Here is a 16,885-nt window from a genome sequence, read left to right on the forward strand (position 1 = left end):
AAAAACAAGTCGATTTTATAAAACTATGAGTCTACCTGGAATTTGTATTATTATTGATTGTAGTATAGACTCACAGCATGTAAGTTATGACGCCTAAACTCCACGTATCAGTTGGGAATGAAACAAATTCATAGTTGATTACTTCAGGAGCCAAAAACTCAGGTGTGCCAAAGTTTACCTTCAGCTTTTCCCTGGGTTTATATCTGAACAGAAGATGAAGCACAAGGAAGAAAAAGACAGCAAAGAATTATTATAAAAGGCATGAGGTGAGTACATGTTTAACTTTTCCATTATTTATTTTCATGCATTCAATATTTGGTTAAGGAATACTTTAATATTTGGTAATATGATATATCTTACATACGCAAACACAGACGGATACCAACCTTCTAGCAAGTCCAAAATCGATTATCTTGACCTTGTTTGTTTCTCGACTGATACAAAGAATGTTTTCTGGCTGTTGATAGAGTAAACAAAAAGTAAAACGTCAAACTTCTTGTTAGTCTAATACTTTAAAGTGCTTAAAGTTGAAGTGTGTCATTTTTTCGGCATTCAAACACCAAATGTATAGTGTTCCTTTAGCTGAGCATCTTGTTAGCACTAGCAGCACAAAAGGTCATCGTTTTGATCCCACTGAATACATACAGTGATAAAATGTATAACTTAAATGCCCTGTAAGTCGCTTTAGATAAAAGCGTCTGCCAAATGCATAAATAAAATAGACTGAGCTATATCGGTTAGCACTTTGTAGGTTAGTGTAAACACTAGGGATAGAGATAGGGATCTGTACTATACTGGAAAAAGACTTTTTTTTGCACGTTAATGGTGGAACAAAATTGCACAATAAAGCTAAAATGTATTATTTACAATAATGTGTTTGATACCTTCAAGTCAAGGTGCAATATATACATGTTATGCATATATTGGAGGCCTTCAGTGATCTGTCTGATGAAGAGGACTGTGTCCAGCTCTGTCAGTTTATAGTTTTCATCTATGATCCGGTCAAACAGCTCACCGCCATCAACACTAAAAGTTACACACAGTACAAATAATAACACTTATTGAATATTCTATAGCAAACTCTTAAAGGTGCAGTGTGTAAATTTTAGCGGCATCTAGTGGTGAGGTTACGAATTGCAACCAAAGGCGCAGTCCACTGCTCACCTCTTGCTTTTAAAACACATATAGAAGCTACGGTCGCCGCCACCAGACAAACATGTCATCGCCAGAGACAACTTAGTAAAAAAGTTTGTCCGTTAAGAGCTTCTGTAAAAACATGGCGGCACAAAATGGCGACTTCCATGTAAGGGTGTGTATGTGTATGTAGATAAAAACGTCTCATTCTAAGGTAATAAAAACATAACGGTTCATTATGAAAGGTCTTTATATACCCCTGATAATATAGCTTTGTATGTTATTTTGCATTTCTGTCAAGAGAAAAAAAATTACACATTGCACCTTTAAATGTGCAGATGAAACAAAGCATGAAAAATTAGTTTATGATATCTATGTTTGATGATCTATGTTTGAGTTTGCGGTCTATGGTATGCTGGCATTTAGTGTGTGCAATGAAAGCTTGAATGTGTTTGTGAATATATACTCACTATTCCATCACTAGAACAATTTCATGGCGAGATTCGAAGGCAGCGTAGAGCTGAATCAGATTGTCATGGTTCAGTTGGTTCATTACCTCAATTTCACTCTTTACCACCTCCTGACAACAAACATTTGTAAAATCAAGGGTCCATTAGTATTAAGTAGTCAGCGCTGTCTTATAATGCACTTAAAACAGGCATTTACCTTCTCTTTCTGACTTCTGGCTTTGATGATCTTAGCTGCTAATATGAGTCCAGAAGATTTCTCAACACATTTGTGTACCACACCGAAGCGTCCACTATAGAAACAAGATAATAAAAAACAAATTCAGGTCACAAACCATTCTTATTTAGTTCCCACACCATCTGAGGACATTTACTGTAATCTCCTGCAGTCTTTGGGTGTTTGCTTACACTAAGAGCTAAAAATATGTAGTGTATCTCTCTCTCTCTCTCTCTCTCTCTCTCTCTCTCTCTCTCTCTCTCTCTCTCTCTCTCTCTCTCTCACAAACACACCTGTCCATCACTTTGTACGCGCCTGAGTATCTTGTATCCTGGAAAGCTGTGAACATTCTTAGGAATCGAATGCTATAGGTTTAATATTGCAGGCATTTCAGTTACAATAACTTAAAAAATTATGAATGGTTACAAGGTGCTTTTTATTTGGTACATATCTGCTTTTATTTTATAAAAAATTGTATCTATTTTATTCCACATAGAAAACCATACAACATGAAAAACAACACGTAGGTAAGTGAATGAGAACAAAATAACAACATTTTTGGGAGCACTATTCCTTTAACAAACCGTATGCATTCATACACTGTTAAAAATATTTATTTGTTCAACTTAAAGAATAAGTTACCTGGTTGTCTTAAAATTTTGAGTTCATATTTAATATTTTTAAGTTGAATTAACTCAAAATTTTAAAGGGTCGCTAACCTAGGTGATTTCAGCAATATAAAAATAGTCTCTGGTATGCCCAAAATGTGTCTATAAAGTTTTAGCTCAAAATAAACAACAGATTGTATTTCATAATACGATGTTGAACATGGCCATTTGTGGCTGCAATGAAAAACACTGTTTTTGTGTGTGTTTCTTTAAATGCAAAGAAAGCTTTTGTTCCCCACCCCGTATGCAAAGTAGGGTGTACACATGTGCTGTGGACGACATCAAAACACGTTTCTCTGGCAGAAGGTTGAACTATGCGCTTATAAGGTGGAGTCTGTGAGCGGTAATGGTTGGGGCGTAATCAATGTGACATCACATTGATAGGGATTTCTCAACAGCCTGTTTCGTGTGACTGTTGCGGTTAAAATGAGTTTACACAAAGAAGAGATGGATTTGTATATTACCAGGATGTTTCTGCACGCACACTGGCGAATCATTTTCTGCTAGAAACACATTTAAAAGTGCATTTTTTAGGTTAGGGGGGCTTTGAGGCAACCAGGTAACTTACTTTTTAAAGTTGAACCAACTTTTTTACAGTGCACCAGCCATAAAGTAACTTTCTGTTGCTTACCCTCCAAGAACTTCCTCTTTATTGATATTGTAGTAGCTGGCAATCTGGTGGGTTTTGGCCGTGACCATACGATGCTCAAATGGAGCAGGTGGAGGAGGGGTGGTATCTGAGGACACAGAGAGATGTGGAGTTTAAGTAATGAGATTAATCAGAGTTAGAAGATTGGTCAAAATCACCACTGTCTTACCAATTACAAAATCTTCGGTTACAGGCTCTCCGTCTTGTCTCTCCTCTAATGTGGCCTCCTCTGTTCTCTCCGGTCCTTCCTCTGCATCTTCACAACCTGCATCTAATGCCTCCAGGATCTGTAACTCCTCTGACGCCTCCTCTACTTGACTTTTTAGGTCATCGGATTCCAGATTCTCATCATCAGTAACATGCGTCAAAGAGCTTAAAGTAATTTCCTGATGCTCCACGCAGCTGCATGAATACATAATATAAAGAGGGGAGAATACTAGATAATTAAAACACATTATATTTTACACAGCTTTAATACGTTTTTTTTTTTTTTTTGAAATATAATAAATTTTTAATAGGCTTTTTATGTATTTATTTTTTATTTTTGGCAGTGTTTAAAGGGGACATATGATGAAAATCTGACTTTTTCCATGTTTAAGTGGTATAATTGGGTCCCCAGTGCTTCTATCAACCTAGAAAATGTGAAAAAGATCATCCCAGTAACTTAGTTCTGGTAAACAATGCTTCGCAAGCATGTGAAAAAATAGCTAATTAAAATTTGGCTCCTCTTGTGATGTCAGAAAGGGGATAATACCGCTCCCTAATCTCCACTATCCAACCACGACACTGCCATTTAGTGCAGAGATCAGCTCATTTGCATGTGACACACCCAAAACGGCACATTTTTGCTCACACCTACAAATTGGCAATTTTAACATGTTATAATAAAGTATCTGTGTAATATTTTGAGCTAGAACTTCACATAGACACTCTGGGGACACGAAAGGTTAATTTGACATCTTAAAATGTCTTGTAAAATGTCCCCTTTAATACATGAAAGTGTTCGTTTTAACCTTATTTGCTGAACATCCATGACTTACCTGTCTTGTGTTACTAGGATTTTTTCATCAGTCTGGTTGATTAAATTTGCTGAAGTTTGCTGGATCTCTGATAGATCTTCTGTCTTCTCCTGCTGTTCATCCTCTTCTACTGGCAACAATTCAGCTACGATTTCTTCTTTGGATGTCTCTTCCTCCTCCACTGGTGATTGTTCATCATCCTTTATTTCTATACATCGCTCAGATTCATGCTCTTCTTTAATAAGGACCAGAGACTCTGTTGTGCCGGCCACAACTTCTGCTGTGCATTTAGAAAACTGAGCGTTTTGTTCATTAAGCTTCTGGACTTCTAAACCAGCATAAACTACGTCTGGAGAGAGAAAGAGTAGATGTAATTACGGTTAACCTCTTTTCAGTTCAGATGTACTGTACGACATATTGTAACCATATTCAGTATTAATGTTATGCTGTATTAAAAAAAACTAAAATTAAGATATTACCACTTAATTCAACCCAGTATCACAAAATTACGTACTTAACGTCACATAAATTTGTGAGTCTTTTCCGTGACACCCATGTCATGCATTTCTGTTTACGTGTCACTGTCACATATTTGTTACTCAACTGGTTTCTTACCATTGTCACTTCGGTTTAGGGTTAGATTTACATAAAATTACATCCTTACCCAAACCCAACTCTAACCCTAATGCAGGCGACAATGGTTTAAAAATCAGAAAATATAAAAAATAAATCATGAAATAAAGGTATAAACCAATACTTAGGGCTCTATCATACACCCGTGCAGCGCAATGCGGGACGCAAGTGTCTTTTGCTAGTTTCAACCCTGCGCAATTATCATTTTCACGTTTAGCCTCACGTTGTTAAATAAGTAAATGCATTTGCGCCCACTTTTGCACCCAAGGGCATCCTGTTCTGAAATCGAGGTGTGTTCAGGCGCATTGTTGGCGCATTGCTATTTTAAGGCAACTAAAATAGACTACACCATTAACCAACAAAAACCTGGTCTAAAGTCTAAAGTCAATGGCGCAGTATGTTTTTTGTTATGTAAAGAGCGCAGTGGATTATGCGCCTATAAATGGGATGACAACGCGTGTTTGCTTATCACTGATGCGCAGCAGCACAAAAACGCTTTTAAATATGAAAGATTAAAGGATTAAAATGTAAATGATTAATATTGAGTCTCTTGGACATAAATCAGGACCGATTATGAGACGTTAGAAGGCGTAAAGAGCTGCTTCACCTGTAGCCTGGTAAGTATATAAATGCTTTGCTTTAAACAAATGCATTTATTTTTAAATGTTTTTAAATGCTACCCTACGGATTTATTGTATATGATGACTCTGTACCTGTGGATATGGTCAGATGAGAAACATTTTAAGTAATGCTTTGTAAAAATCCCATGGCGCTGTTCTAATGCTGAAACGCTTCAGCTCTCCGTGCGTTTGTAAATTCTTTATCTCTTGTTTGTATTTTTACAGTACAAACCTTTCTTGGATATTTGCAAATTATTTTATGAGATTTCAATGATTATGTAGGATATCAATACATTTACAGCAATTAAAAGCCTGCTATTTGTACTTCCATGACTGAAAGAAAACATCTTTTAAAGGTTTTAATCCTACAAAATTAAAATTTCAATAAAAATGAAAACAACACAATTATTTAGCATTATTCTTAAACTGGGGGTCTTCTTCCTCCGCTTAGTTTTTCAGTTTACAAAGTCCGTCATCTAAATAGCGATTAGACAAAGCGCTAGTGCAACTGGCTTTTAAAGGGGATGAGAGATAAGACTCTCATTGGTTTATTGCACATTACGCCCAAAACACACCCATTACTCATTAGGAAAATATGAACAACCCTTTTCGACCATGCGCTCGGTGCACAAAGCATTTTTCGGACACGCCCATTTAGACTGTTGGCCGTGCGCTTTAGACAATGCGCTTAGATTGTTAAAATAGGGCCCTTAAAGTGACTTCCTAACGCAAACACCAAATCTAACCCTAAACCGAAGCGTCAATGGTTTGAAAATTGGGCAAAACAGTTGAGTAACAAATACGTGACACGTAAACAGAAATACGTGACATGTTCACGCAAAAAGGCGGAAAAGCTGTCAGTGTCATGGAAAAGACTCACAAATTTACGTGACTATAGGTACATCATTTCGTGATACAGGGTTGCTAAATTGGTATATATAATATTTACAAAAAAGTATTTACCTCTTGCATCCTGTAGTTTTTTCTTCTTCTGGGTTTTCGACCCCTTTGGATACACTTTAGATTTCTCTTTCCCATCCTTATCTCTAAGCTAAACAAACAGAGAAAGAAAAAGAAGATAATTTATTAAAAAAACTAATTTAGATTTTTCAAAAATGTATGGCATTTATTAGATTTAATGTATATAAATGACAAAACATTCACATTTCTTAACATTTAATATAAAGTTTTGTTTAAGAACATTCCTGTGGTTACAACATAAGGTGTCCCCTTGTCTTATTTTGAACCACAAATAACTGCAATAAGAGTAAAACAACCTAAAAATATATATTCTCCTCATTTGGTAATAATACAGAGGCCAACTTTTATTAATAACAAAATAATCATTCATTAACACCCCTTTAAATAAAAACACCTGCTTTCTATCAAGTCAATGACACGCAAGTTCACGCAAATGCACCGAGCTGCTAACGTGTAATAAATCTGATATCGCTGATCACATGCACACAAACAAGTGTACATCTGTTACGAGGTGTATGCACAGTTGTGCCCTTGAGCCGGTACCGAGAATCACTCAACACGTCATCAGTCAATCCGTTTTGGAAACGGTTCAAGCAATTCAACCCTCGTGTTCCAGAAAAGACCCAGCTTGAAATGCGGCGTAGCAGCACAAAGAACAAATTCTGCTAAATGTTCAACACATTTGTCAAATAAATAAACAAAGAACGGATCACGATGTAAATATGCTTTCAAGTACGGATCTGACTTTTTGTTTATAGCATTTAAGGCACATCATCGTGATGACAAACAAACATCACACAACATAAAAAGGAAATATGGAACAAATGATTACAAGCAAACAAACGTGCAAATGTTTCAAGTCCACTTTCGTGGATGTAACTTTTTAATTCACTTTCACAGTCAGCTGCTTTACAGACTTTCCTTAAACTAACAAATGTCACAAAACATACAGCAGGGGTTTGTCAAACTGTGGGTTGGGACTTCACACAGTGGGTGGGTCGCATGAAGTTGCCTTGCTGTTGTGGTGAATGACTAGCAATGACAATGATTTTGATATGATATACCATCAATTATTTAGATATTTCAATTAAGGAAAATTAAAACTACCCAATTTAAAAAAGATCAAATGTGTGTTTTTCTCAAATTTTCATTTAAAAATATGTTGGTGGGTCCCAGGATAGATAACATATATTTGAGTTGGTCATGAAATGAAAAGTTAATCCCTGACATAAAGCATTTGGAAATAAGTGTATATAAAGGTTTTTGCCTGCTTCTGGCTCATGTAGTACCATTTATGTACTTCATGCAATACATTTCTTTTTGAAATACATTACATTTAAACTCACCCTACTGCTTGACTTTTTACGCTTTTGAGTGTTTTTCAAGAAATCTGCCAGTCTCGAATGCTTCACCGCATCAACAATGAAATTGACAACTTGTTGTATTCCGCCAACCAATCGCTCCAAAGTATCAATCCTTTGTTCCTGTTGCTCCGCCTTCTCTCTAATGGTTTCTATGGCAACCTGCATGTCAAGCAACGCCCGTTCCACGCTCCGGCCATCAATCGATGTGTTTTGTTTCCGACCGATGTCGTCCAGACGTTTTAAAGCTGTTTCCTGCAGCTTGAGTAGTTTGTCCATCTTGCCATTCAAACCATTGACCTGTCCTTTAATATCTATGAGAGCAGAAGAAGACTTCGAGAAATGCTGAGAAGAAGCAGGTACTGAGGAAGATGAAGATGACAGATGTTTGTTTGGTGTAAAAAGTGAGGATCTTTTGGTCCCAGCTCTTCCACCGTTGGCCCGTTTTTGAGCATGGAGAGGTTTGGGGTCATAAACCCGAGCAAGAGATTTCACAAGATTACAGCTCATGATAACACTTTATAACAGATGAACGGAGCGACTGAATGTTGCTTCGCCTTCTTCACGTCGTCTTGTTTGTTTGCTGCCCAACTGACAGTGCATTTGTTTTGCATTCCTCTCTCTGGTGTCTCTGTCTTTCAGGCTGATGCTTTAAATAGAGGGCAACGGGCTTTCTCCTATTGGCTAGCATGTAGTCAGTGAAATGTCACCGTTATCACGTAAGAGGAGCTGTTAAATGTTATCAGAGGGATTTCTAGAGGAACATTTGAAGATATTGAAACCACAACGTCTGACACAAAGTCGACAAAACCAAAGGGAGAAAATTTTACTTTCAAATGTGCTTTGTTTTGCTGTCAAAACTTGCTCTACTAAACCAGTTCACCGAGCTGTGTTTGCTAACCATCTCAGTATCTCTGATAAAAATGTTTGTAGGACTAGGCGTGAGCCTGTGGTGTATGTTTTATACAACTTGTATTGGGTAATTGTAATGCAGTTTTAAAGGTCAATATCTAATCTTTTTGTATGTAAGTGTTTTACATTGTGCATGTGGGGGTTGATAGTTGAAATTACTGCAATTGGAAATATAATAATTAGCATGTAAACCCTCTTAACTTTATTTGCATTATATTAAGTATGATGTCCACCATTCAAGGCTGGAGAAGGCAATGAGCCATCACAAGTGTGAATGTGTGATTGAGTCTGAACAGGTGTGAACTGCTGAGGCTATTGAAAACAAAACTGGGAAAGAAAAACCCAATGTCAAAGGTGGAGATTTCTATTTTCATCATGATTGTCATTGCTCGAATGTTCTTGCTACGAAACGTTTACAGGACTTTGTATGCAAGGAACTTAACTTGGCAAAAATGCTTCACTACAAAAACAAAGAAAATATATTTTTCATGTGATTTAAATAAAACAAAACTTTCCCTGTAATGGACGTGTCAAAATTATTTTCTGTGTTATTTGACGGCATGCCACAGATGGCATTAAGAGCTTAACTTGCATTTAACTACTGTAGGAATTTTCCTGTAAACTCATTCCAGCAGTCCATAGGGTCTAAACTTATCTGAGACCAAATGCTTATGTTTCATCCTGTCAGCGCTGTGGCTCGGTGACTCAGACTTATCCTTTACACAACATAGCCTATTGCTTACATACTAAAGAAATCTGAAATCTAACAACTATATACAACTATATAACAACTATTCATATTAGCAGAACAATGACAACCCTCAAATGACAATCTGCTTATTTCAATGTATTTAAATATTCGCTTATAAATAGCAGGAATAGCCAAGATGTATTAATAACATAACTACATACATTTTATTATACACCTTCAGTGTGGCGGTACCATTTTTGAGTACAATGGGTACATATTGGTACCAAAAAGTGCATATTAGTATCTCAATGGTACATATTAGCACCTCAAAGGTACATATTGGTACCAAATGTACACATATATACGCGTACTGGCGCAGTGACAGCAAGGAACCATTTTTTCTGACAGTGTAGCCTGAGGAATAGTCTACTCATTTTCAATATTAAAATATGTTATTACCTTAACTAAGAATTGTTGATACATCCCTCTATCATCTGTGTGCGTGCACGTAAGCGCTGGAGCGCGCTGCGACGCTTCGATAGCATTTAGCTTAGCCCCATTCATTCAATTGTACCATTTAGAGATAAAGTTAGAAGTGACCAAAAACATCAACGTTTTTCCTATTTAAGACGAGTAGTTATACGAGCAAGTTTGGTGGTACAAAATAAAACATAGCGCTTTTCTAAGCGGATTTAAAAGAGGAACTATATTTTACGGCGTAATAGCACTTATGGGAGTACTTGGACTCAGCGCAGTAACACCCTCCCTCTCCCATTATGAGAGGGAGAAGGGGAGCGGACTTTTCAGGCAAGTCGAAGTACTCCCAAAAGTGCTATTGCGCCGTGGGGTATGGTTCCTCTTTTGGGTCCGCTTGGAGGGGCGCTACGTTTTGTTTTGTGCCACCAAACTTGCTCGTATAACTACTCATCTTAAATAGGAAAAACGTTGATGTGTTTGGTCACTTCTATCTTTATCTCTAAATGGTACCATTGAATGAATGGGGCTAAGCTAAATGCTATCGAAGCGTCGCAGCGCGCTCCAGCGCTTACGTGCACGCACACAGATGATAGAGGGATGTATCAACAATTCTTGGTTAAGGTAATAACATATTTTAATATTGAAAATGAGTAGACTATTCCTTTAAGATGTGGTGTTATGTGTTATAAACCACCTCATTACTAGTTGACGGCTGGTTGGAGGGCTAATGGTTTATTTCATTGGCTAAAATATTAATAGCTAGTCTCTGAACATTGAGTAATCTTTGAGGGATTGGTGACACCTTTGGAATGGGAACTTGATAATGTGTGATAAACTTCTCCCTTCATGTGTTTTTGTATGCACATGCCTGACTGTGTGCATGGTTGATTAAATTATGAATTAATAAACCCACTGGCCTCACGTTGAGCTGTACTGCTGTCATAGACAGTATTAAACATCAGTCGTGAACACATGTTCATACTGAAAGGTTATAGGTGTTGGTAATGACCTTTGGTCACTGACGCAGTAAGAAAGGACTGAACACTTATGGGATTTTTCCATTAATCTATCTATTACTCATGATTTATTAACAATGCGTTGGATACAGGAAGAAAGCTAAGTAGCTGCAAGACGGAATAAAAGGAAACAGAATCTCACAGATTACATAATGAGGGGATACAATATGACAGCCCTGAGGAGTTGATCACAGATGGACTGTGAGCTGGGGATTATACAGAGTGTATAAAATGTGTAGAATGATAAACAGAGGACACACACAGAGACATCATTTGTACATGAGCAGCTGTGGTGTGGTATACACTTTCTGACAGAGGAGATGTCACATCTCTTAAGTGTCACAGCAAATGGTGTAGCATCAAACACGCAATTCTCAGAAACATATATCACGTATCATCAGATATATCAGCTATAGCAGCTATCATATATGATATAGGGGAAAATATTAATTAATTTAAAAAAAATGCAAATAAATGGCTAACAAATACGTTTGTGAAATCCAGACTAAAGTCTCATAATCTAATTCTGAGATTAGGAGCATTCGTTTGATTTCAATTATCGATTTCACTTTAATCTTAGTCAATAATTATATAATAGGTTATATTTCACAGAATGTTCTTTACATTATGTAGGTTGATTTTTTTGTAGAAAACATCAAATCACATAAATGTTTTTACAGACTGGGTCACATATCATATGTGAACCGTACAGCTCTTTTATTTATGTATTTGGTCACACAATAAAGTTGTATTTGTTAACACCATTTCATGTATTAGCTAATATAAACTAACATTAATTAGTTAATGTTTAAAATCATGTTATAATTGTCAACATTAGTAAATGCACAATAAAGTAAAATGAACAATTGTATAAAATTAATAAATGCTGAAAAATATTGCTTATTACTTAATGTTAACAAGTACAACATCACTGTAAATTGTTATCATTTAATTTATTGTTATTTCAAATGATATTTGAAACTATTTTATCAGCTTAAATTTACATTAAGTTTACTTTTATAATAATATTGTTGGTCAAACAGATTTTTAAATCTACCTTCCTTTAGTTTAGGGGGTTCTCAAACTTTTTGGAGCCAGGGATCCCTTACAGGGGAGGAATATTTCCAAGGACCCTTTATAATTATAACTGTTATGAAGTATGCTTTCCATAATTTATTGAAGTATTTTACACTCTTAAATATAAAGGTGCTTCACAATGCCCAGTGGTCTCCAACATGATGCACACAGGCATCAAGTTACCCGCACATCTCAGTCTGTAAGTTGCCCGTACATTCTAGTAATAGCCACAATTTTTATATTTATTTATTACATATTTTTATATTACTTTGGCTTCTTTTGCGTATGTTAAAGGAGAAGTTTGGTATTTTACACTTAAAGCCCTGTTTTCAGATTGTTTATGATGAAATAGAACGGTTTTGACTGAAATTTGGAGATATGCAGCTGCCCCGAGAATTTTTGGGTGTTTGTTGTTTCACCTTCCACCTCTACAATGGGTGTATAGGTGCACTGGAACAATCCTTCCTAAAATGCATTAAACTTTCGTTTATAAAGACGTGAAACTCACCGAGTGGTCAGGAGTGTTCACTGATATGCTCACACAAAAATCGCTGCAAAAGATGCTTTCCAACAGTGTTTTACTATTTGTTGTAAACTTGTGGACCTATTTTTCCAAACGCCTCACACCCGTATATTCTTCCGTTGAGAGCTTGAATAATAGACACTCCAGCCCAGTTGGTGGCGATAATCCGCCTTTGGCAAATGCAAGAATACAAACAAGGTTCCAGGCGCGAAGTAATACCGTACCTCACAGCACATCTAATACAAGTCAATGGAGTTGGCAAAAACTACGATAAAACCTGTTGGAATGCGTCTTTTGCACCCCTGACCACTCGGTAAGTTTCACGTCTTTGTAAACGAAAGTTTAAAGAGTAACTAAACCCTTATCCAACTTTTTTTAGTTACTGATCTGTAAGAATGATGGTTTATAAGTGCTGTTCATTGATTTTAGTAAGTTTTTTGACATTTGGATATAAAGTGTTTCAATACTGCAATATATGGTGTAAAAACGTCTTAGTGCTGCCCTCTTCAGGTTGAACGGTGGCTACTGCAGTTGAATTTTCCTATTGGATGTTGGGTCCAAAAAATGACTCGTGACGTAAGCAGGTTTAAGCTTACCACGCCCTTGTTACGATCTCACCACACACTTGTTACGAGCTTAGTTCGTCCCCTCTATCTCTGTTGGGATCTGCCCACTTTTCTTGCATTTTTCAAATATTGCCAGTGGGTGGAGTCAGGCTCTGACCAGGGGTTTAGTTACGCTTTAATGCATTTCAGGAAGGATTGTTCCAGTGCACCTATAAACCCATTATAGAGGTGGGAGGTGAAACAATAAAAACACCCGAAAATTCTCGGGGCAGCCGCATATGTCGAAATTTCAGTCAAAACTGTTCTATTTCATCATAAACAATCTGAAAATAGGGTTTTAAGTGTAAAATACCGAACTTGTCCTTTAACATTTTAAACAATGATATAACAAGTAAAATAAAATAAAATCAATGAGTAAAACAAAAAAGTTGAGTAGACCTCCAGATTGTTTTATTATTGTGGAAGCCCTTGCTCACAAAAAGGTTGGAGACCCCTGTGTAGGGTTCCACAATTAAACCATTACCATTCAAAGAACATTTCTCTGTCACAAAACGTAGTGCAAAAAGGCACTTCAGACCACAAACATAAGAAATGGTGCTTTCAAGAACCTTTAAGTAAATTGTTTTTTGAGGAACAAAACATATTCAATTTTGAAGTTCGAAGTGATCCAGTTCCTTTATTATTATTTTTTTGCCATCAGAGGTCTGGACAATACTTGTTTAATTCTCAGAACAAAGGTAACTGCTATAACTGGGATGGTACCTTTTGAAAAAGTACAACTTTGTACTTAAAGAGTGCATATTAGTATCTCACAGCTACATATTGGTACCAAATGTATACACAGGCCTATCTGTGAGACCTTTAAAAATGGCACTGTCCCAGTAACAGCTTTTGAACCTTTTTTAACTGTAAGTGATATTATAGGCTATTATAAGTATATATTTAACTGATTGATTGTAGGCTATTTCCAAATAATTTTCCCCAATATAAAATTTGTAATATATTAAGTGCTGATTAATGTTAGAAGTTATACTGTAGTACATAACCCGTCACAGACCCGATGTAGCTGAACGTCCAGTCATAGGATATAATATTGTAAGGATAATAATTTTACTTACTGGATTTTTATTTACTGGTTGAATATGTTTCGCGGTCTGCCAATTAAATAGCCCTATGAGTTCGCTGTATGCCCTATTAGCCTACAGCACAAACTCCAAAGTAGAATGATGTTTTTTTATCATATTATTGGTTTACTCATAAATTGAGGTTAACTGGCTAATAAGTATAATTAAAAATATTGTATTGCATGTTAACTTAATGTCACATTTTTTAGAAATCTTTTAAAATGATTTTGATAATTCTGCTACTTCAATTCTGACACTGGTTTAAGTTTGTGTTAAAAATTGCTGCAGAGTTTAATGCCAACTACAGCGATTGGATTTTTTTCTTATAAAAATCTAATAAATAAAACAACTAAAGTTATCTTAAGCTTGACACAGCTCTGATCCAACACAAGATGGCATACACTACACATATATGACAAAAGCACCCAAGCAGATGAAAAAAGCATCAATGGCTGATTTTAAATTTGTCACTGGATATGAGCATACCGTGATTTTCTGCCCACATCCAGGCCTAAGCCCCAGACAAACCACTCTAAGGTGATGACAGCCCATAAAGACGGACTGGTGCTGAATGCCTTTTTTAACTATCTGTGCCAATCACCTCTTTAATAGCTCAAAACTAATCCTCTTGTAAATGTGTTAGATGTGTTGGCACAAGCATGTGGAACTGTAAGTGCTTCCTGAGCTGGACTGTGTGTTTGTACCTGGTATTTATCACTGTGTGGACCAATTGTCCCCACAAAGATAGGAATATCAGTAAATTTGTAACCTTGTGGGGACATTTGTGAGGTCCTCATGAGGAAACAAGCTTATAAATCAAACAGAATGATGTTTCTTGAAAATCTAAAGTAGCAAAAAGTTTTCTGTGATAGTTGGGGTTAGGGTTTGAGAAAGGGAATAGAATGTACAGTTTGTATGGTATAAAATGCATTACGTCTATGGACCTAAAAACATGACATGGAAACCAGAAATGTGTGTGTGCGTGCGTGCGTGCGTGCGTGTGTGTGTGCGTGTGTGTGTGTGTGTGTGTGTGTGTGTGTGTGTGTGTGTGTGTGTGTGTGTGTGTGTCTGTGTGTGTGTGTGTGTGTGTGTGTGTGTGTGTGTGTGCATGAGAGCTAATGTACAGGTACACCAGTAACTGTACACCAGAGTACCAATGCAATCCTAACCAGACACCGTAAGCCAGACATTCCAAAAAGTGATGAGTGTGTGTGTAAGTTATATGCATATATGTGCACGGTGGGGTTCAAAAGTCTAAAAATTCTGAGAAACGTTCCTGTTTGGCTTTTTGAATGATTAAAAACGACATTTTTCAATACTAATTAACTGCATAATACAGTTACTGAAATGTTTATTAATTAATATGAATTAATTATTGTGAATTACTTAGCATTCGGTATTGTTCTTGTAGCTCGCCTGGTAGTGCATAGCGTTAGTAGCACAAAAGGTCATGGGCTTGAACTTACTGACAAAATGTATAGCTTGAATGCAATGTAAGTTGTTTTGAATAGCAGCATCTGGCAAATGTATAAATAGAATGCAGATGTAAAATTTGGCCTGTATAAAATTTGCTTATTTATTTATTTAAAGTTGTGCATTATGTTAAATAACTATATCACATAAAAAAAATAATTTTTTTTAGTTGAAATAAAATTATGAGCCACAGATTTCAGTTCCCTTCGACTTTTGGACCCTATATGTATAGTATGGCCTACATCACATATGCATATATAAACAGAGCATGCGCAGGAGGCTATTTCAGGATGGGAGGTAACAAAATGCCCCATCCATGCTGGATTTCCATGTTCTGTACCCTCTTTCTCCCTTTAAATCCTAGTCACCTTCCTCTTTCCTTCTCTCAGTTTGATTGTGAGTGCGGTTGGCACTGCTAAATTGGTAGTGCTAATCTGTGTGACGTGCATCTGACTTTACTCATGTGGATGTGAGGGAGTCCCAGGGAAACACTGTGACGACAACAGCTGGCTCATGCAGTTTACAGAGCATTCAGTTCCCTTCTGTAATAAAAATAATTTATGTCAGGGATTTTTATTTTTGTCAGCTGAATCCTTGACCTAAATTATTTACGAAGTACCTGATGAGAATATTTCAAACATGCTTAATTTGCAAGCATAACTTTAAAGAGCTGTGAATCAAACAATCAATTTTAACTTAACAACAATTTGTTATATAAAAGGTCATCATACTTAAATGAACATCCTGCAAGTTTCAAAACAGAAAATGTCCGTGCAACTGAAATATAACAGTTTTTGGCACCAAGCCAGGAAAATGGTCTATTCAGGAATGTGCCGAAATATGACGTCAGAGTAGACTTGAAACACCTGCCCAAACCCAAATACAACGACCACTTTTGTAGCCCCGCCCACAGCTTTGCGTGACACATGTGTGGGCCAGTGGCAAAGCAAACCATACAGTGTCTCAACAATCAGTAAACATGTCTTTAAAGATTGCCAAATGTAACCAAAATAACGTTTTTAAAAAAAATTCCTGAGACTTTTCTTTTGACGCCGTGAGTAACCATGGAAATGGAGTGTTCGGTTGTAAAGAACCGTCTGGGAAGAATACAGACGCTGGATAACCTTAACTCTGAGGCTCGGAACATAACATTAGGAATGCGTGGTTAATGTTTGTTTTCGAAGAAGTTCCAGCTCGCGGGGGGTACTTTGTGTACTGCAGATTCATTTGTAAAGAAGTCGATGCTGGATTTGCAGAGAGACTGTGATTAAAGGCAC

General features: G+C 36.7%; 1 protein-coding gene across 3 annotated transcripts in view; it reads right to left on the reverse strand.

Annotated features, from left to right (window-relative positions):
• Nucleotides 1-16,885, reverse strand: part of mylk4b (myosin light chain kinase family, member 4b) — a 34,559-nt gene that overhangs the window by 2,950 nt on the left and 14,724 nt on the right. For 2 of the 3 annotated variants that reach the window (XM_073856044.1, XM_073856043.1), the window contains 9 exons: nt 6,371-6,458; nt 4,176-4,503; nt 3,305-3,537; nt 3,118-3,223; nt 1,801-1,894; nt 1,605-1,714; nt 885-1,026; nt 387-457; nt 75-203 (listed from right to left, as the gene is read on the reverse strand). In XM_073856044.1, the coding sequence (XP_073712145.1) occupies nt 75-203; nt 387-457; nt 885-1,026; nt 1,605-1,714; nt 1,801-1,894; nt 3,118-3,223; nt 3,305-3,537; nt 4,176-4,503; nt 6,371-6,458 (1,301 nt within the window). Of the gene's footprint in view, nt 1-74; nt 204-386; nt 458-884; nt 1,027-1,604; nt 1,715-1,800; nt 1,895-3,117; nt 3,224-3,304; nt 3,538-4,175; nt 4,504-6,370; nt 6,459-7,734; nt 8,379-16,885 lie in introns of those variants that run through there. The other variant, XM_073856042.1, reaches the window with a different exon arrangement.

This window comes from Misgurnus anguillicaudatus, chromosome 18, assembly GCF_027580225.2.
Source record: "Misgurnus anguillicaudatus chromosome 18, ASM2758022v2, whole genome shotgun sequence".
NCBI classification, from domain to species: domain Eukaryota; kingdom Metazoa; phylum Chordata; class Actinopteri; order Cypriniformes; family Cobitidae; genus Misgurnus; species Misgurnus anguillicaudatus.